We start from the raw sequence: 20666 nt of genomic DNA, 5'->3' as shown, positions 1-20666 counted from the left end.
GTAGAAACTGTCCATCATATATTATTCATGTTCTGTCTCATACAGGTTTACCAGGTCCATTGGCACAAGGAAATAAGGAAATTGACCTGTTTACTAATAGAAAATGTGTTAGAAGCCTCAGAATTTCATGAAAAGCATCATGTTAACAGTAAAGGTTTAAAGAAACAAATCTCTATCACTTAGCAACAAGCCAAAGAAATGATTTTTTTTAAAAACTCCACCCCACAGAGACTGGACAGAAAAAGATCTAGCTAGCTTTTCTAGCCCTTGGCCAATATCCTAATTTCCTGACGACACTCAAATAATTTTTTACCCATGAATGCAAGAAATAATTTTAAGAACACCATGCCCCCTTACCCAAGGGGGTGTGGTGGGTGTTGTGGGTTATTTGGTGGGTTATGGATTGATTGTGATAAGGGAGGAAACAAAATAAAGGTCAAAATCAGGGATCTCTTTCTTTCTTTCTCCCCTCTATACTTCTTTTTCTCTTATTTTCCTCTCCTACCTAGTGTTAGGGGAAAAGATGGAAAATGGGTATAGTAAAAGAATAAAGAGGGGAAATATATGATTCTATAATAAAAGGTAGATTATTGAATCTATTAGTCTCAAATATTTTGCATTGATAGGGACTATTTGTCTTTTGATAGAAATTTAAGAATGTCTTGTTCAACTGGAGATATAGCTCAGTGGTATCTCTCCTGCCAGGAAACATGAAGCTCAAAATTCAATCTTCTCTCCTTCCCTCTCTATATTAATATAATATAAAAATGTAAGCAAACAAGTTTGGAGAGAGATTGTTCTGTAACTCCAGTTCCATTAGATTGGTTGGATTATTCTGACTTCCTTATTAATCAGGCGTCAAGGTGTACATGCTTATACACAGGCAAAGCACCAATACCCATAAAATGAAAAAAATAAATTAGTACACAATATACTACATATAAAGTAGCAAGTGAAGTCTCCTCCAGTTTTCCGTTGTCTCACAGACCTATTCTCTTGAGATAACCAATTTTAAAAGTTAGCCAGATGTCCTTTTAGATGTTGACTATGATTTTAAAAGATTGTATGTGCTTCCATATATGTAAGTGTTCACTTTCATTTTGTGACAGGTTCTCATGTAGCCTAGGCTGATATCAACTTTGTTATGAAGCTAGGAAAACATGGAATTGCCAATCCTCCTGTCTAACTCCCCAGTGCTGGGATTGTGGAATTGTAGATGTGTGCCTTCCCAACTGACTAGACAACATGTTTAAAATTAAAGCTTATTTTCACTATGTCTGAAAACTTTCACTTTATGGTTAGACATCACCTTAGCTGGCTGTGGGGCAACTAGGAGATACACCTCTGTGTGGACATGAGAGGGTGTGTCCTGGATAAACTGAGAGGAGAAGACCCTCCCCAGCAAACACAGCATCTGATAGCTGCTGGCCAGATAGAAAGAGTTCTGGAAGGAAATTAGTGTTGTATTTGCTTACTGGCCTTCTTCCTTGCTGACTAGTGTGTCTGCTCTGCCACCACTGCTGCTGTTCTCTTTTTGTTTTATATATATATATATATATATATATATATATATATATATATATATATTATAATTTATCCACACATTACATCCTGAGTGTTACTTCTTTGCTCTTATCTTCCAGTTCCCCTCTACCCCCTATTCTGCCCTATTTCCCTCCCCTAGACCTCCTACCCTACTGTCTGGCCATAGCCTATTAATTCTCATCAGGATAACCTGCATCCCCTTCATCTGTGTGCCCAATGGACATCCTGCCAAGGGGCAGTGATCAAATTGTGGACACCAGAGTGCATGTCAGAGGTTCAATGGCAGTCTACAACACCCTGCCTTGGAGAATCAGTTGTCCATTGCCTACATCTGAACTGGGGGGGTCTATGTTCTCTGCATGCATTGTCCTTGGTTGGTGCACCAGTTTGTGAATGCTCTCCTGTGTCTATATCCACTGGCCTTGATGATCTCAGTGTGGAGTTTCTGAACCCTCCCGGACCTTCCATCCCCTCATTCTTCCCTACAACTCTCAGCACTCTGCCCAGAGTCTGGCTTCAAGTCCAAGCATCTGTCCTGATCCCCGCTGAGTGGAGTCTCATAGAAGACATCTATGTTGGGTTAATATTACGTATAAGTGAGTGTAGACCATCCATGTCTTTCTGGTTCTGGGTTACCTCACTCAGGATGATGGTTTCTAGTTCCATCCATTTGCCTGCAAAGTGCAGTGTTTCCTTGTTTTTAATAGCTGAATAGTGTTCCATTGTGTAAGTGTACCAGAATTTCTTTATCCATTCTTCAGTTGAGGGACATCTAGGTTGTTTCCTTTTGGCTACTAGGAATAAAGTTGGTATGAACATAATTGAGCAAATATTCTTGTTGTATGGTGGAGGTTTTTTGGGTTTATGCCCAGGAGTGGTATACTGGGTCTTGAGGCTGCACTATTCCCAATTTACCAAGAAAGTGCCAGATTGATTTCCAGTTGGTTGTACGAGTCTTCACTCACACCAGCAATGGAGAAGTGCTCCTATTTCTCCACATCCTCACCAGCAGATGCTGTCACTTGTGTTTTTTATCTTAGCCATTCTGACAGGTGTAAGATAGAATCTCAGAGTTGTTTTGATTTGCATTTTCCTGATGACTAAGGACGTTGAGCATTTCTTTAAGTGTTTCTCAGCCATTCGATAGCTCAGAAGCTGTACTATAGAGCAACAGTAATGAAACCGGCATGGCACTGGCACAGAAATAGGATGGTTGATCAGTGGAATTAACCAGAGATAAATCCACACATGTATGGGCACTTGATTTTTGACAAAGAAGCCAAAACCATACAATATAAAAAAGACAGTATCTTCAACAAATGGTGCTAGTGTAACTGGATGTCTACATGTAGAAAAATGCGAATAGATCTATATTTATTACCCTGCACAAAACTCAAGTCCAAGTGGATCAAAGACCTCAACATAAAAACAGGAACACTAAATCTGTTAGAAGAAAAAGTGGGGAAGAACCTTGAACTCATTGGCACAGGAGAGAACTTTCTGAACAGAACACCAACAGCTCAGGCTCTAAGGTCATCAATTAATAAATGGGACCTCATGAAACTGAGAAGCTTCTGTAAGGCAAAGGGCACTGTCAGCAGAACAAAAAGATGGCTTACAGAGTAGGAAAAGGTCTTCACCAACCCTACATCTGACAAAGGGCTAATATCCAAAATATATAAAGAACTCAAGAAATTAAACACCACCAAACCAAATAACCGAATGTTAAAATGGGGTACAATATTCTTCACTAACATTGAAACCCAACTTTTTTTTTTCACTTCCAATATAGGCAAAATTCTCTCCACAAGCCCATCCAACCTCATGTCAGACGGATGCTCCCAAGCCATGCAGCCTTGTGGCCAGGTTTCCCAGCCTCTCCAGCATGTTAGCCTAAACAGATCATATTGTGTAAACCAGTCTAATAATAAATGCAACATTTATTCATTCTCTTAATTCTGCTAATCTGAAGAAACTCAGATTGATACCAAATCCTTTTCACCTAAAGTAACACAGACCTCTTTGTGTGATCAATGTAGTTTCATGTTAGTCATTATTGTATTAGATGCATTGAAATTCTATTGCTGGATACATAATTAGTTAACTATTTTTCCATTTGATGATTATTTAAAATCTTTGACTATTTGCTTGTCTATTTTCACTTTGTGCTATTTTATATTGCATTACTCTGTGTTATTTATAATAATTTATTTTTAAGTTTTCTTTATAATAAAATGGACACAATAAAGGCTGTTGGCAAAATGATTGTCATTATTATAAGAATAATAATTGAGAGAGTATTTGAATAGACATATACATATATGTAGAGAGAGTTATATCCCCAACCTTTTTTTAAAATTTGTGGTACTGGAGATTGAAGTTGGTGTTTCACACTTTATTAAAGTTTTATTTATTCTGTAAGTGGTAAAGGTTCCCACTGACAGGTCCTTCTTCATAGCACTGAACCTAAAATGGATGTGATCCTAAATTTGTCTGCAATAAAAGATTACAAATCTTGAGTTTAATTTTCAGTTGTCAATTCAAGTACTGGTAAATATTAGCCAAAGGCTTTATAATATTATGACAATTTCAACTCAAAAGACAGCTGAATAATGACACAAAATTGATCTTATAAATAGACCAGCACAGAAATTGTGATACGGCAGCCTCACTGTCCACACAATAAAACATTTCCTCATTTTTCTTTTTAAAGTAATGAGTGGCAATCACTTTAATTAATCGCAATGTGGCTTTTAAGAAGAACTTGGGGCCTAATTAGCTAGAAGTGTCTGTGTATATTTTCAGCACGGGTGTTCTGTGGGAAGTTACAAACTGGTTATTCATTTTTGCTTCAAGCATATTTGTCTTGTTAGCAGTCCCTGAAGGGGGAAGCAGAACATCTTCCTAGCAAGTTCTCCCCATGCTGCTTATAGAGCCTGCCAGAGCTGTGTCTGCACTCACAGGTTTGCAAAGGAGTTCCACAGTGGAGTGGAAATCCAACGCTTATTCATGTGGAAAGCATGGTGATGTAGAAAACATTTAGAAGCCACTGCAAGACTGGCTCAGTTGAGTAGGACCAAAAATTATCGAAAAGATTGCTTTGTATCCTTTTCCCTTCGGACCTACATGTGGAAGCTTCTGCAACCTTATTGAGCATCAGCATTTACCTGCGGTCCGTCTTCTGTCGTCACTGGCCCCGTGATCTTGATGCAACCTTATGGCTTTAGAAAACCCCACCCTCCGTGGCCAGAGCCAAGCACACAGAAGATGGACATCCTCCAAACGACCAGTTTAGGCTTCATGTTTGGGTAGTGCAAACTCTCATCTCTTACAGTTATTTTTGTTCTTTTCAGCGAGGAGCTGAAAATGATACTGTTTCAAAACATTTGCCTCTGAGCCAGAGCGTTCTCAACAGGCTGCCTCACATTTGTCTCCTCACTTCAGTGCCTCAGCCTTGAATCTTCCAAGCACACTGTTCACTACCATAAACTGCTCAGACAGCAAAACCATCTATAATAACCATCTCATCTATAATGGCAATATTTTGGTTCTATATTGATGCTTCAATATGATGAGATGGGTCTCAGATGCAATCCAAAGGAAGAATTAGCCTAGCTCAAGAAAGGGTTTAAGATTTCTCCTTTTGAATGCCTTAGTCGTCAGAAAATTTCAGGCATCAGAGGATCAGCAGGAACACTGACAAGGCACAGGGCAGTTCAACAAGGAAATGCGACATGCGTTACCCCCTCCATTAACTCAGTCAACACAAAGCCAGCTATATGAATTCACCCACAGTTCTCAGTCCCCAAGGACCCAACCTTAGTGCATGGAATATGAGGTAACATGAGAATCTGCTGTTAGCACCCATCAGAGCTGTTGTCCAGGAAATGACCTCAGCTTGAGTAACATGGGTGCAAGACAGTGAAGGAGCATTAGCTGTATGATCTGAGCTCCCACAAGAACAGAGTAAACTAGACAGAACAGCTTTGGACCACAAGAGGCAACAGTTATCTCACTGATGGTTTAGTGAGGATTATTCAATTTGACATCATCACTTTTCATATATTTCACCTATATTTTTAACAGTCCATTATTTCTTTTATTTTATTAATGGGAATTGCACTTATTTCTAACAAAAATGAAGTGATGAAAGCTAGGTACATGTCTTTGACACCTGCACATGGGAAGATGAAGCAGGAGGCTCGCCTTGAGTTCAAAGTCAGCTTGTGGGCTACACTGCAAAAACTATGTCCCAAAAATAAATAAAAGAAGCACAGTGGTGAGAAGGAGGACCCTCGGGCAAGCACTCTGCCTTATAGAAGGTGTTTTATGTGTGTTGTACATAGGGCTTGATTATAGTCTTATTTCTTAATGGCATCAGAAAATATACTCTCAGCTACCTGGACCACTGTCTCTTTTAATTGATCAACATTTCCATATTCACAGAATAAAGGGGAAAATGTATTCTTTCTAACCAAAAAACTGCTCAAGACAAAGTAAACCTCCGATGAATTGTATCTTTACTTGGTTGCAATATCCTTTTATTGACACAATGGGAAACTCCCAAGGCAAGTGCCTACAATTAGCAGCCAATCACCTGATGTAATGGAGACTTCTAGGCTTGTAAATGTTTTTCTTATTGAAAGATGTCATGTTTGCATTAAATGTTTCCTATGCTTTTATCAAAGTCCTCTTGCACTAAAGGTGCATAATATGAATTGAGGCTTTAGCACCATCTGCAGGTCAAGTCTGTTAATTTCACCTCCCTGTTGAAACTAAACAGATTCACCTGAGGAATGACAGACTTGTGTTGTGACTCTCTCTCTCTCTCTCTCTCTCTCTCTCTCTCTCTCTCTCTCTCTCTCTCTCTCTCTCTCTGTCTGTCTGTCTCTCTGTTGCTCTCTTGCCCCGTGGGCAAGCTTAGGTTTTAGGTTTTAATATTTTTAAATGAAATAAAGCACATGACGACAAATAGGCTTAAGGCCCACTAAATCTGCGCAAGTCTTACTTGCAGTTCAGTTTCACTAAATATTACCCAGGGAGCTACACAAGAAGCCTCAAGGATTTATCAACTGAACACTTGTCAGCTATGTGGACAAGCTCAGTTAGCACTCAGCTCCCAGCACTCACTTTTCTGCTTTATGTGCCAGCCCTAGTTAGCTTTTGCCACCTGGTTACCAAGAATTGACTTAAGGATTTGTGATCACAGGTCCTATCTTGTTTAAGTCAAACATTACTGACATGGTGCTTTTTAGGAGTAAATACTTAAACTTGGCAGCAAACTACCTACAAATACAGTAGGTAAAATATAAACTAAATATAGACATCTATGTGCCACTGATGCCCCAGCTTGGTTAGCATGTATTTTAGCAGTGATATTGTTTGTAACAAGAATAACATCCATATGTCAGGCTTTCTTTTTCTTAAGTGCTGAGGGTTGAAGCCAGAGCTTCATGAACATAGACCAGTGTTCCCCTCTGAGCCACACTCTTGCACCATGCTTGACCTTCGTTTGATTGCGGCATGCCACTCACTGGAAAAATGTACAATAACCTCATTTTAACTTTAAAATTACCCAGTATCCCTGTGAAATAAGCAGCTTCACCATTATTTTGCACGTGGATGGATTTGAGAGTAGAGGGAGGTGAATTTCCCTGTACAAAGGGGCATGCTTGGGACAGGTGGAGCCGGGATCTGAAGCTAAATTGCAACTACAGTGTGCTTGTCACAGGCCTCAGCTGGGAGTGTCCTCTAGTGGCCTTCCTGTCAGCTCTGTACCTGTACTGTGGTCTTAGCAATACCTCTTCAGGTGTGAAAAAGTATTCTGCATCTACCGTCGTGTACCCTTTCCAACTGCTACGGTTCTTCCCAGCAAGGTTCCCTACCAATTTTACATCTTCTTGTTTGTTTGGGATAGTCTCGTCAGGATTGCCAATGAGACCTGGGGTCTGGAGCATCCAGTGGAGCATGAGAAGACGACAGTGTTCATGTCCTCAGAAAAGAATGAGTCCCTAGCTGTCTACTGCCGTTAGCTAGTCCGGGCAGGAACTCTGGCGGACGTGAACTTGTGTAGCTTGTGTGCAGTTAACTCCAGTTGCTTTGAGTTTATGGTTGTGATGTCAATGTTGTGTCCAGAAGTCAGCATTTCAGAATAGTCCTCCCCATCCTACCACTTGTGCGTTCGCTCGACAACCTCTGCCTTGCTATTCCCTGGGGCAACTTTTTTTCCCCATTGGTTTCTATAACTATGATCCAGGATAGTCCAAAGTCTCACAGCAGTTCTGTAATACCTGATTCAGAGTAAGCTACTGTGTCTGAGAGTTAGAGCTAGAGTTTGAAGTTTCTCAAGGACTGCAACAGCAAGAACGAAGCTTCCAGAGCTTTGGTTCTCAATCTTTCTGATGCTGCAACCCTTTAATATAGTTCTTTATGTTGTGGTAAACCACCCCCCCGCCCCGCCCAAACATAAAATTATTTCACTATTTTGTAATTGTAATTTAATGATTGGCTACTTTAAAGATTCATAACTTTAAAGAGTCGTGATGTAAACATCTGATATGCAGGATATCTGATGTGCACATACTGTGAGAAAGTCATTAAAAAAGGGGTCGCGACCCCCAGGTTGAGAACCGCTTTTTGGGCCGTTCTGAGTTGGTGCTCTAGGCTGAAATGTTCAGTATCAACCTTTCGAGCCTTTCAGCAGCTGCTTTCCTAACCTCTAGACCCCCATCTTCATGCCCAGTTCTTATAGACGCCCTGACAGTCTCTAATTATGCATTACATGTTGTGTACCTGCAAGTGGCATGTCAAGTGGCATGTCATTTTGAGTGACCTCTGATACAGGCATAGTCACAGCTGGAACTGAGAAAAACACAAATTTTCAAATACAGTGAACTATCAGGAATATCAGCTTCATACATAAATATCAAACAACAGTTCAAAGTCAAATTCCAATTACTTGGAGTTTTTGCTTTTCTCTAAAACTGACAGTGTGGATCATTCCATATTTTACTAGTTTCTTTGGTCTTTATAAAATTTTTATGCAATGTTGAAATAAACTTCAAAATTTATCTTCAGCTCTTTCTGAATAAAATTTCATATCTAATGACAGAGACTTTTAAATAGTCCATGTTTTTTAATGTCGTTTCATCTGTAATAGAAAGAGAAAATCAAGTTTCAATAAGCACTAGAAACTCTTTGACCTTTATTAGTGATTTTTTTCTTTCTCTCACATGACACACACATATCCCTGTCAGTTCTGTCAGCTGCTACATTCAGCACTGTTTTCATAAAAGAGGTCTAAACAAGAGTTACTAGGGCCACTTGGGGCTGGAGCTTGTATATGGTGTGAATTTCACATTAAAATACTCACTGTCCAATAAAATTGACTTTTATAGCATTTGGGAAGGCCTACATATTTCTCTCAAGCATCATTTTCTTTCTTTACCATTCCTCACTTCTCTATTCAACGCAAACACACAGTAGCAGACTTACATAGGGCTTGCTCATATCTAACCAGCTAAGCATTGGACAACTTTGCTTTCTGAATTTCAAACCATGCATCTATTATGTTCTTGCTAATTCCAGGGTGAGATCACATCTTCTCAAGATAAAAAAAAAATGGTACAGGGAGTAAAACATACAGAAATTGACTTTTCACCCAACACAGACTAATCCAGTTTCAAGCTTCAAGAAGAAAATTTCTTAACATTTTAAGCATTATAATATTTCAGTATATTTAGATCTTCATGACCTCTGGGATATTTTGTTTTATTTTGGCATAGTGTCTCAACTACTACACACCTAAAGATGAACTTGAACCCCAGATCTTCCTACCCTCACATCGAGTGTTTACCCCTCAGGCTTTTTGAAGTACTAGGTAGTATGTGAGGATGATTTTTATATTAAAACATAGAATAAGACATGTCTGACGGGCCTGCTGCACGTGCACACATATGTGTATGGTGTGCCATCACTACACGCCTCCAGTATGTATAGGAGTCAGAACTGAACAACAGCTGGCTAGTCCAGAATTTGACTATCGACTGGGAAGGTATAGTGCAAACTTTTTTATGAAGCTTTGGAATAAACTCATTACAGCAGCTGCCTTATCATCAGTCAGGACAAGGCCATGTCTCATACAGCAAAAAAACCTTGGTTCTTTGGCTTCTGAAATACAAAGCATCCCTAATCCTAGTGAGAGGCATATTTCTTTTCCTAGGAAGGGATTTTAATAGACATCAAATAAAGAAAACATGTTTTATTCCAGGAAAAAAAAATGATGAGAACAGACTTGACTTTGTGATACATGGCCATGAAAGATGGATAGGGCTGGGCTTGAGTCACTGAGGTAGCGGCTCATTAACTTAAAGTGGTGGGTATGTTGAGAGGTGTGAGGATGGCATTTGACCAAAGCATAAAGTAATTGTGCCCTATGTCACACTGTAGAGTAGCTCCCCTCTGATGTCTTGTAATCCTGCATGCCACTGCACAGTGGGGCTACACATAAGACATCTGGGTGAGTGTAGAATAACATTAGGTTTTGATGTTGGAAGCAAACATTAATTCCATGTATGCTCTATTTTGGAAATAATATATTAAGAGCAGTTAGTAACCAAGTAGAAGACACACAGAGATGCCTATATCTATTATTTGTGCTTTCAGGTACCTGTATCTTCTTTTCGCATTTGACTCCGGAGTATCCAGTGCGGCAAGAACATACACCAGGAGATGCACATCTTCCTCCGTAAAGACATTTCTGAGTACAAATGGCTGCAACATGCAAATTATGATAGTCATCACGTCTCGGAATAGAATCCTGTAATGCACTGCATTCTACTGGCCTGAAGCCATTTTGTGATTGGAGCCTTTCTCATTAGCCATTACACCATATGATACATACATGGATTGTAACATCACAAAGAGATATGTACAGTTTCTGTGCCACTTTAAAATAAGTGAAATAAGTTATAATTAACCATAGGAAAGAAGTGCATGTGAACCAAATATGTGGTTTAAATTTCTCTGTCGTTACAGTAGAGTAGAAAGGAAGCAGGTGAAGTTAAGAATGTGTCAGTCCAGGAGCTCCACAAGAAGACCAGCAGAGCCCACTAACCAGGGCCCAGAGGAGCTGGTGGAGCCTGAAGCACCAACCAAGGACCATGTATGGACTGGACCATGGCCCACTACACAGCTACACAGATGTAGTTAATGGGTAGCGCAGGCTTCATGTGGGTCTTCTAGTAAGAGGAGTCGGGGCTGTGTGGGACATGGACTTGGTTGCCTCCTTTTTAACCCACCCCACCCCCCACCGCCAGGCGGGGCTGCCTCAGCCTCACCAGTCTACCAGGGAAGAGGATGTGCTCAGTCCTGATGTGACTTGAAGAGCTGGGGTGGGTGGAGGGACTCTGCTCTTCTGAGGAATAAGGGATGGGAAAGGGGGAGAGGGAAAGAATGAGGAAGGGAAGATGGGACAGGGAGGAGAGGAGGGAGGAGCTACGATTGGGATGTAAAGTGAATGAACAAACAAACAAATAAATAGAAAGAATCTGTCAGTGATCCATATAGGCAGCTCTAATCTATGTGCTCTCTCAACTCCAGAACCCATACTCCCAATTCAAGTGATATTTTATTAAATTAAACTAAAAGTGTATTGGTTGTGCTTTAAGTTGTTTGAAATTTATCTGTTTTTAAAGGATTTCAAAGAGATAATTTGGTACTGGCATGTATACGAAGCAATTTATATCCTGCTTTGGACAGTTGCTGGAAACTCTCTTACTTCTTTCCTTCCTTTCTGTTTTTTTTTCCCCTGGAGGCAGGATCTTGCTATTAGCCTTTGTATTTGCTCAAACCCATTGCTGTTCCCTGGCCCAACCTTTCAAGTGCTTGGATTACAAATGTGCATCACCATGCCCAGCTCACCCAGTCACTTTTAAAGCATGATTTCACTATCCATACTAGAGAGATCTTTGTGGAATGCTCTCTCAAGATGACTCTAAAATTATCTATATGTATCCAATATCTGTCTGTGTATCATCATCTATAAAAATGCTTTTAATAAAATAATCACGTGGAAGTATGTGAAATGGTCACCATAAAAGCAAAGGTTATTGAATTTATAAATACCATGCAGTGGCATTGTAGAATTTAATATTATACTTAAAATAATGTTTTAAAGACAAGTAATAGGTTTTTAAATAATACTGAGTAAAAATAAACATAACATAAAATTTTATATATGTAGTTACTTTTCATGGGAGTCACACTGTTGCAGTTTGTAAACTTTGAATGTTTATATAATTCAAGCGTTGGCAAGCCGTTTTCATCATGGCTGCTGTATGTGGTCGGGTGGGAATGTAGCACTCAAGGATTCCACACTGAGAAAAATCTCACTATCTTAGGTATCATGTATTTGAATGGCATTGCCACAGTTCCCCAGAAGATGGCATAACACTTATATTCTATTAACACTGTCAGCACATTAGACCATTTCTGGACAACTGGAAAGAACGCAGTTTAAGGAAGGCAGTTTGTTTTTTGATTCACATAAAGGTCCTGCAGTGTGCAGAAACCATCCTCCCAGCTTCAGGCTGTGCTTTGAGAATATCAGTCTACAACTATGGGAGAAACTTCCACATTCATGGAGGACCATGAAGAGCAAAGAGGACAAGGGAAGGCAGTGGAAGTGAATATGGCCAGACGTTATACATGTGTATGAAAACGTTATAATGAAACCCGTCATTTGTATGATTGGTATGCCATTTTAAAATGGAAATAAGAGAAATGAGAAAATAACGATCAAATAAACTCTCATTTCTTTCAAATGAATACAGAATTGACCAACATTTATTTTTACTTCTAGCTTTTCAGTTATTTTTATTTTGTATGTATATATTTTGTATGACACGTAGCTTTAAACGTCAAATTGGACACAACCTAGAACTCTCTGGGAATAAAGTCGAGATGACTGTTTGCTTGGATCACATTGGTGCATGAACATTTCCATGGGGCACTGTATTGGTTATGTCTTAATTGATGTGGAAACACCCAGCCTGAAAGTGGATGGCACCATTGCCAGTCATAGAGCTCCAGAGTGTGTAAGAGTGAAGAACCTATCCAAACACTGGAGTATTGCTCTCTCTTCTCTTCACTGTGTATATGATGTGGCTGGTTGCTTTGAGCTCTGGCCAGTGTGACTTGCCTGCAGAGATAAAACGTATCCTGTAATTGTAAGCTAAAGTAAATGATTTCTTCCTTAAGCTGCTTTTTGTCAGGAGATTTTATCAGAGTGACACAAGAAAATTAGGATAGTGTGTGTGTGCGGTGGTGGTGGGTAATACACATGTCATGGCTCCTATGAGGAAGTCAGAAAACATCTATGGACATGTGTGGACATCTCACCAGACTTGGTGAGAGAACACCTTTCCTCACCAAGCCATCTTCACTTGAGGGCCCATCTTTATTTACCAAGGGACCAATAATCTGAAATTTTGTCTCTCCTGTGGATTTCTTCATAAGCTACAGATGAATTGTAGCAATAGGTTCATACTCAGAAGATGAAGTAGAGAAAGACTCCTTACGTTTCTCACACTGCACCCCTTCCCAGGTGGAAGGGCAATGGCATGTGCTTGGAGCTATGCATTCACCGCCATTTTTACATTTCTGAAGACAGATTGCTGCAAATACAAAGGTAAACAAGTTACAAATTTAAACTACTAGTCAATTTTTAACATAACTCACAAAAAGAAGGGTTTTTTTTTTTAAAGGGAAAAATTTACAAGTCAAGAATTAAAACATCTTTCCTCAACCAGGAATAATGGAACACACGTGTAATCTCACTACTTTAGAGTCTAAGGCAGTGGGATCAGTAGTTCAAGTCCAGCCTCAGCTAAGTAGCTAGTTCGAGGCCAGTCTAAGTGATATGAGAACCTGTCCCATAAGTAAAATAAAATCAAATCAAAGAAACTAAAAAAATATTTTATCAACACTGTTTCCTAATATCATGCATAGTCTTGAAAACACCTCCCCAACATGTCTGCCTAAGGAGGAGCCGGACAAGGGCAAGAACAGACATGTCAAAGTGGATGGGGGAAAGGCCAGGGCCCTTAACTCTACACAAGGAACCCCAGGCACCTAAGGAATACTGAGAGCGGGACACAGTTTTCCCCAGAGAAGAGCTCACCAATTAGTCTCCAATACCAAATGTCAGCCCTGAGAGCATGCATGAAAGACATATGATATGATACAGTCTGAGTAGGTTATGTTTAGAAATCTACCAACTATGTATCTACACACACACACACACACACACACACACACACACACACACACACACACACATTCATCTAAGGATAATGAATGGAAAAAGAGGCCACGAGTTTCAAAGAGAGCAAAGAGGAGCCTATGGGAGGTTTTGTAGGGAGGAATGGGAAGGGAAAGATGACACAATTATATTTTAGTCTCAAAAACAGAGGGGAAAGGAGGAAGGATGTTATTTTATTGATATTCAGAGCACAAGGTGCATCCTGCTTCTTCCCAATTGTTGGAGTTTTACCCTGATCTTCATTTTAAGAAATATATCATAACTGCTGCTAGTTTAAAATAGTTATTTTAGCTTCCTGGGAGACAGAGTCTCATTATATAGCCCTGGCTGGACTTGAAGTCACAATGTAGACCAAGTTGGCCTTGAATTCACAGATACCTGCCTACCTTGGTTCCGAAATCCTAGCATGAAAGGCATGGACGATCAGAAGCAGATCAAATAACAAGTTAGTACAAAGAATAAGGGGAACACTTGAGTGAAGGGAGTCATCGCCGTCTCTGCGGCTAATCTGCTGGGATGGGTGGAACCTGCCCTGGAAAGACGGGAACTGATAAAACTCAGGTGGAGCCAGGGACGCAGTGAGGTATTTCTAACCTTCTTCACAAGTCAGCTTCAGGCTAGAAGTCCGCCCTGTGGCTTATGCTGGTTAGAAAACCAGAAAACTCTGTGCACTGCCTTCAGAGGCCTCTCTGCCTTTCATTATTTCAAAATGGAATCTCCTAGAGCAAAAATAAAAATGAATGAAAACAAAAAGACGCTGCTGCGCGCCCTCATCATGAAGGGAGGTGTTCATACTCCGAGAGTCACCTAGTTTTACTTACGTGTGTTACACCGTTTCCCACTCCAACCAGAAGCACAGGAGCAAATATTCGGACCCACACATCTTCCACCATTCATGCAGGTAGGCTCACAGATGCCTTAAGGGGCGGGAGGGAAAGATGGGTCAAACAGCAGATTCGGTTTTACCTGTAATGCACAAATACTTTTGTAGTGTCTTACTTGTTTGGCATCTCTTTCCGGTGTACCCACCACGACAGGTGCACACGTTATTTCTCATGCAGAGGCCACCGTTCTTACAGGGAGGGTGACAGAGAGCTAAAAGAACACATGGCAGCAATGTGTGAACAGAACATATTCAATTATTATCTATTGCACATCGCCTCATGGGCTTGCTATCTATGGTGCCATAAGATAGAGGAATGCGCTATAAAAATAATAGATCACAACTGCAAGCCATTACAGCTGTCTTTCCTAAATAATAAAACGCACTATGCAGAGCTGTTGGCTGCTAGGAGGTTAATATCATTAAAATGCCTTAGCTTTGGAGCCATCTTTATTGTCCTGCATGCATTGTGAAATTTAACTTATATTTCATCCATGTGGAAAGCAAATTGTGAAGTGATCTGAACAGAACCAAGAAAGTTAAATCAATGCCTAGCTCAAGTTAGAATAGATTTCCTCCCGTGAAAATTAGATTTATAAATGAAAATAACATTTTTTTAACATTTTTAATAAAAAATATACAATGACATGACATAATTTAATGAGTGGATAGTTTGTACTGATAATTTGTATTGATTTTAAGATTTATAAATGAAAATATCATTTTCAATACAAAATATACAACTGGGTATTTTAATGAGTAGATAGCTTATACTGCTAGATTGAACCTCTTCTGGTTCGTGCTGAGTCTCCTTTTTGGGGTGTGTGGGGGGGTGTGTGTGCCCATGTGCTGAGAGGCATGCAGATCAGAAAAGACACTTTCAGTAGGCAGTTCTCTCCTTCCCCCATATAGATCTGCAGGTAGAACTTTGAAAATTGATAGCAGGCATTTGTACCTTGTGAACCATCTCATCAGCCCTGCTAATAGATTTTTTTTCTAAATATGTAGCACACATAGTTTCTTAATCACGGAAAAGAAAATTATAAGGCGTGTAACACATGTGTGGTGTGTGAATGAGAACGGCCCCCATTTGGATGCTTAGTCACCAGAGAGCAAAACTCTGATAGGATTAGAAGGATTAGGAAGCATGGCCTTGCTGGAGGAAATGAGTCACTGGGAGTGGACTTCAAGGTTTCAGAAGCCCATGCATGCCAGACCTAGTCTCTGTCTCTTTCTGTCTGTCCTCTCCCTCACTCAATCTCTCTCTCTCTCTCTCTCTCTCTCTCTCTCTCTCTCTCTCTCTCTGTGTGTGTGTGTGTGTGTGTGTGTGTGTGTTTGTGTGTCTGTCTCTCTCTTAGATAAGGTTTCTCTGTGTAGCCTTGCCTGTCCTCTGGAACTCACTATGAAAACCAGGCTGGCTTTTAACTCTCTCTCTCTCTCTCTCTCTCTCTCTCTCTCTCTCTCTCTCTCTCTCTCTCTCACATACACACACACACACACACACACACACACACACACACACAACTCTCTCTTTTTAACTTTACAGGTATTTGGCATCTATGTTGTGGTGCCCATTTTGTTGTTGTTGTTGTTGTTTGTAATGGGATTTCTGTGTTCGTGAATGAATGTGTATGTCTCTGCATTTATATATTTTTTGTGCTTTTTCTTTAGATCTTTTCCTTCTGTTTCCCTGTTTGCTTTGTCCTGTTCAGGTATGTTTTTATATTATATTATAATATAAAATTATTATATTATATTATATTATATTATAATTTTTAGATGTCTGCCTGTTTTCTAATTGGAGGGAGAAAGAAAGGGTGTGAACTTAGGGGAGAGATAAGGGGGAGAGATCAGGAGAAGTTAGGGGAAGGAAACTATAACCAGTTTCCAGTTTATATATTGTATATAAAAATATAATGTATGAAAGTGTATATTGTATGAAAATGCTTTCAATAAAAAATCAAAATGTATTACATAAGAGTGGTAATTTTAGAAATTTAATTATGAAGTTTTCAAACATATTCTAAAACTATGTTTGGTATAAATCTAAGAAGAAACATGTAGAAAATATTTCATGCATTTAATTTACTGACAGTAGTTCATAGTTTCTACCAATGTGCTCATGCCTGAGATGTTTTGTTACTATTGATTGGAAGAAAAAGGGTTTTAACACCATGAGAAAAGGTATTAAAACATGGTACAGAAAAGAAAACTGATTCTTATGTCTCTACGTCATCTTGCATGGAGTTGTATATAGATGCACTTCACAAACATTTAATGAATGCAAAGTCAGGAGAGATAACAGGCAAGCTTTAGTTATTAGATAGATCATCTGTCATAAGTTATTGGGTTGGAAGCAATGGAAACACCACCATACATCATGAACATCAGTAAAAGGATGTACATTTCTTTCCCATCTTGTCTTGACAGCACTTCACAGACCATGCCCAGGTCGTTAACCTAACATATGCTGAATAATTAGCAAATCTGGTACAGTTGTGAAAGCTAGTGTTTATGGCCATATCTACATAATGTGAGGAAACAGGGAAGGAACAGAGTCTCTGTCCATCTGAAACTCAACATATGCTACTGCAAAACTCACTTTCCTGAATTTTATTGCGAGTTTTCCACTTGCCTTTTTTGCTTATGCAGAAGGAACGCTTACCATTCTGGCAATGTGTACCGAAGAATCCATCAGGGCAGAGGCAAGAGTTTGGCCTATAGCAGGAACCACCATTGAGGCAAATGGGATCACACAGAGCTAATGAACAACAGCAGAGAAAGAGATCACAACTTGCTGTTATTTTACAACTGACCATGGCACAAATGTACACAAGGAAGCACTATGTCATATTTTAACTTGCACTGAGAATGCAAAAATGGCCTTCAATATTTTAGACTTTACCAAACAAAAGGAAGCAAAACAGCTTTCTAATTACTTGAACATATGTTTATTGGTGTATTAATAATGTTAATAATAAAGCTAAGAATGTAAAGTAAGTGCAATTGAAGTTCAGAATGCTTTTGATTGCAGGCTAAGAAAGGCCAATTCAACTAAACAAGACTGACAAACGAATGTGGCTATGCAAACGTCTTTATCACTTTGCAAATAAAACAGCGACACTTCATTCATACCCTTTTATGCCCGAATGGCTGATGTTTCTTAGCCTTTGTTTTGCTTTGAAAGCACTTCTAATTCTACTCTCAGCTTAGATTTTATCCTGTCTCCAAGGTGTGCTACAGATACAGTTTTCTTCCAAACTCCACTTGCCGGAATTAATTAATGTCCTTGTTTGTAATATGTGATTTGTTTTTATTTCTTATCATAAACCAACTTGCTTCACAGTCATATTTTTAAAAATGCATCCCTTGTTTCTTTCACTAATGATATGAGACTGGAAATAAGGGCAAGAATCAACTTGATTTTTGTTTTCCTTTGCAGTGGGCTCCACATATAGCCAGCACATTATAAATGGTAGGTTAGATTTTTCTTGAGAAAAGTCATTAGAAGACAGTAAATTAGATTAAACAGATGAACTGCAACCATGTCTGCTAAAAAAAAATTAGATGTGATCCTGATAAGTAAATGGATTGGCATGACAGCTATGCCTAACATCCAGAATTGAACAAATATTTAATAAAGTAGGATATCTATGTCCTGGTTAGAAAAAGAAAGAAACTTAAATGGAGAAGTTGCAACTAACGCAGGTGTTCTGAGTCCATCACATGTAAGTGAATGATGGAAACACGAAGACAAGAAGGTGTCGATTAGATGGCATAACGTGTAAGGCAGCATAAGGTTCAAGATAACAGGAAAACATGAAAGGTAAGAATTTTTTAAATGTGTTATACACAACCACCTCATATCTAGCCTGTCGGCTCAGTTTTGTCTCTTAGGGACATTTGGAGTTTCTTTTCGTTGATAACATTTATTGTACATCGTTCTGTTTTTACCTGTACTGCAGGTGGGTCCGTACCAGCCAGGCTTGCACTGGCAGATATCTGGTTCAACACATTCACCTCCATTTTCACAGTGCCTGTTACAGACCACTATACAGACCACAGAACAAAAACAAACAAAAGGCAGGCTGAGCTCATAACTGTCAAATACGTCTAGTAATGAACCTGGTCCCAGAGAAAGACCAGGATGTTCATGCTCGGGCTCAGGTGTCCTCCAGTTCTTATATTCAGTTCTGTTCTTGCTGATAGAGATGGAGAAAGTAGAAAATTCTTAGCACTGAACACGCGTTAGTTACTTGGGGGAAATTATTAGTAACTGGTGAACATAATCAGAGATAAATGAAATTAAAACAAACTTATAAGCAAATTAATACGTCTGACTTCCACTTATTTCTAAGAATGAAATGGAACTACTCGGGAGTAAACGTCTTTATCTATTTTTTCCTTGAGATGGGGTTTCACTATATCTCTATAACTCAGATTACTCAACTCCCAATTCTCCTCTCTTAGCCTCCCAAATACTTGGATTACAGCCACACCCACCTTAGCTCTTTACCTCAATTCTGAGACCCCCCTGGTTTCTTAAATGCAATGATGTGATTTAGGGATGGGTTTGTTTTACTTAGCATGAAAGCCATCAACTCACCAAGGAGATGTTTCTCATAGAAGATTGCAAGAGAGCTTTACTTACTTGTTTCACACCTTGGTCCTACAAAACCATAAGCACAAGTGCAGAGATTGCCTGGCAAGCACGTGCCTCCATGTTGGCAAGGGGGGCTACAGTGCTCTGAAAACACAGATGTTAAGTCAGGTTTCAATAATCGGTATACATGCGTATGCTTATCTATGTGTACATAGATGCAATAAAGTCCCATTGTAAGTACAATTTAGGGTAAAACTCAGCTCCCTTTACTGCATCTCCCATTCTCTGTGGACCCACTACAGGAACTCTCAGTTCCAAAGCACTCAGCACTTAGCACCATGTTCTGGCTTAGACATGTAAACTACAAAACACAGTGTAGGTGTGTGAAAGGTTTTTAAAAATGTTGGTTAATTGGATTAAAATGTTTGACCATCAGGGTCTCTAATACGCACTTAGACTTACGAATTCCTGTCCAGAAAAAATAGATTTTTATATTTCCATAGCTATTTTCATTTGCTATTAGGGTTAAGGATTTCTTTTAGTTCCAAATGTATTTTGTTACTTTGTAGCTTTCTTCATCCAAATTAAAGCATCTGACAGGACTCTAAGATCATTCAAAGTTATATGCATTATCTGAAATTCAGTATTAAAAACTGTTTTAAAAATAGCAAATTCAGCCGGGCGGTGGTGGCACACGCCTTTAATCCCAGCACTTGGGAGGCAGAGGCAAGGGGATCTCTGTGAGTTCAAGGTCAACCTGGTCTACAAAGTGAGTCCAGGACAGCCAAGGCTACACAGAGAAACCCTGTCTCAAAAAAAAAAATAGCAAATTCATTTTTAAAAATCACTTATTTTTTCTCAGTTCTATCCTGTAGATTCCTCACTTAACTCTAAACCATGCAACATGTCTGTGGCTGCAGGTGTATTGTATGGTCACCTTTTAGCTTTTTTCTACTTTAAACCCTTAAGGTTTTCATTTAACACAAAAGTCATTTTAAATAATTCTCTTTTCCCCAGGATCTTTAGAAAAACTAAACAAAACAAAACCCAGAACAAAGAATTTGTAAGACAAATAATTGCTCTTTGGACCTATGATTTCTGAAGTTTTAGTGTTGAAAATTCCAAAGCTAGGGGCTGGAGAGATGGCTCCATGGTTAAGAGCCACTGGCTGCTTTGCAAATAACCCTGGGTCCGGATATTCCAGTGTACCCACTTAGAAGCAGCTTACAATCTTTTGTAAATCTAGTCCCAAGGCATATGACATTCTCTTCTGGCCTCTGCAGGCCCTGCAAACATTGTAAGCAGACATACAT

At 39.4% G+C, this 20666-nt stretch overlaps 1 protein-coding gene across 1 annotated transcript in view; it reads right to left on the bottom strand.

Annotated features, from left to right (window-relative positions):
• Window positions 1-8440: 8440 nt before the first annotated feature.
• VWDE (von Willebrand factor D and EGF domains) overlaps window positions 8441-20666 on the bottom strand; it is a 65943-nt gene continuing 53717 nt past the window's right edge. Inside the window, exons 23-30 of the mRNA XM_084786316.1 lie at window positions 19402-19497; window positions 18705-18800; window positions 17416-17511; window positions 14867-14962; window positions 14689-14784; window positions 13125-13220; window positions 10214-10317; window positions 8441-8695 (exon numbers count right to left, since the gene is read on the bottom strand). Coding sequence (XP_084642442.1) covers window positions 8681-8695; window positions 10214-10317; window positions 13125-13220; window positions 14689-14784; window positions 14867-14962; window positions 17416-17511; window positions 18705-18800; window positions 19402-19497 — 695 coding nt within the window. The 3' untranslated portion in view covers window positions 8441-8680. The remainder of the gene's footprint in view (window positions 8696-10213; window positions 10318-13124; window positions 13221-14688; window positions 14785-14866; window positions 14963-17415; window positions 17512-18704; window positions 18801-19401; window positions 19498-20666) is intronic.

Source organism: Acomys minous (assembly GCF_964271855.1).
Source record: "Acomys minous genome assembly, chromosome: 6".
NCBI lineage: Eukaryota > Metazoa > Chordata > Mammalia > Rodentia > Muridae > Acomys > Acomys minous.
This window is presented reverse-complemented; position numbering and strand designations above follow the sequence as displayed.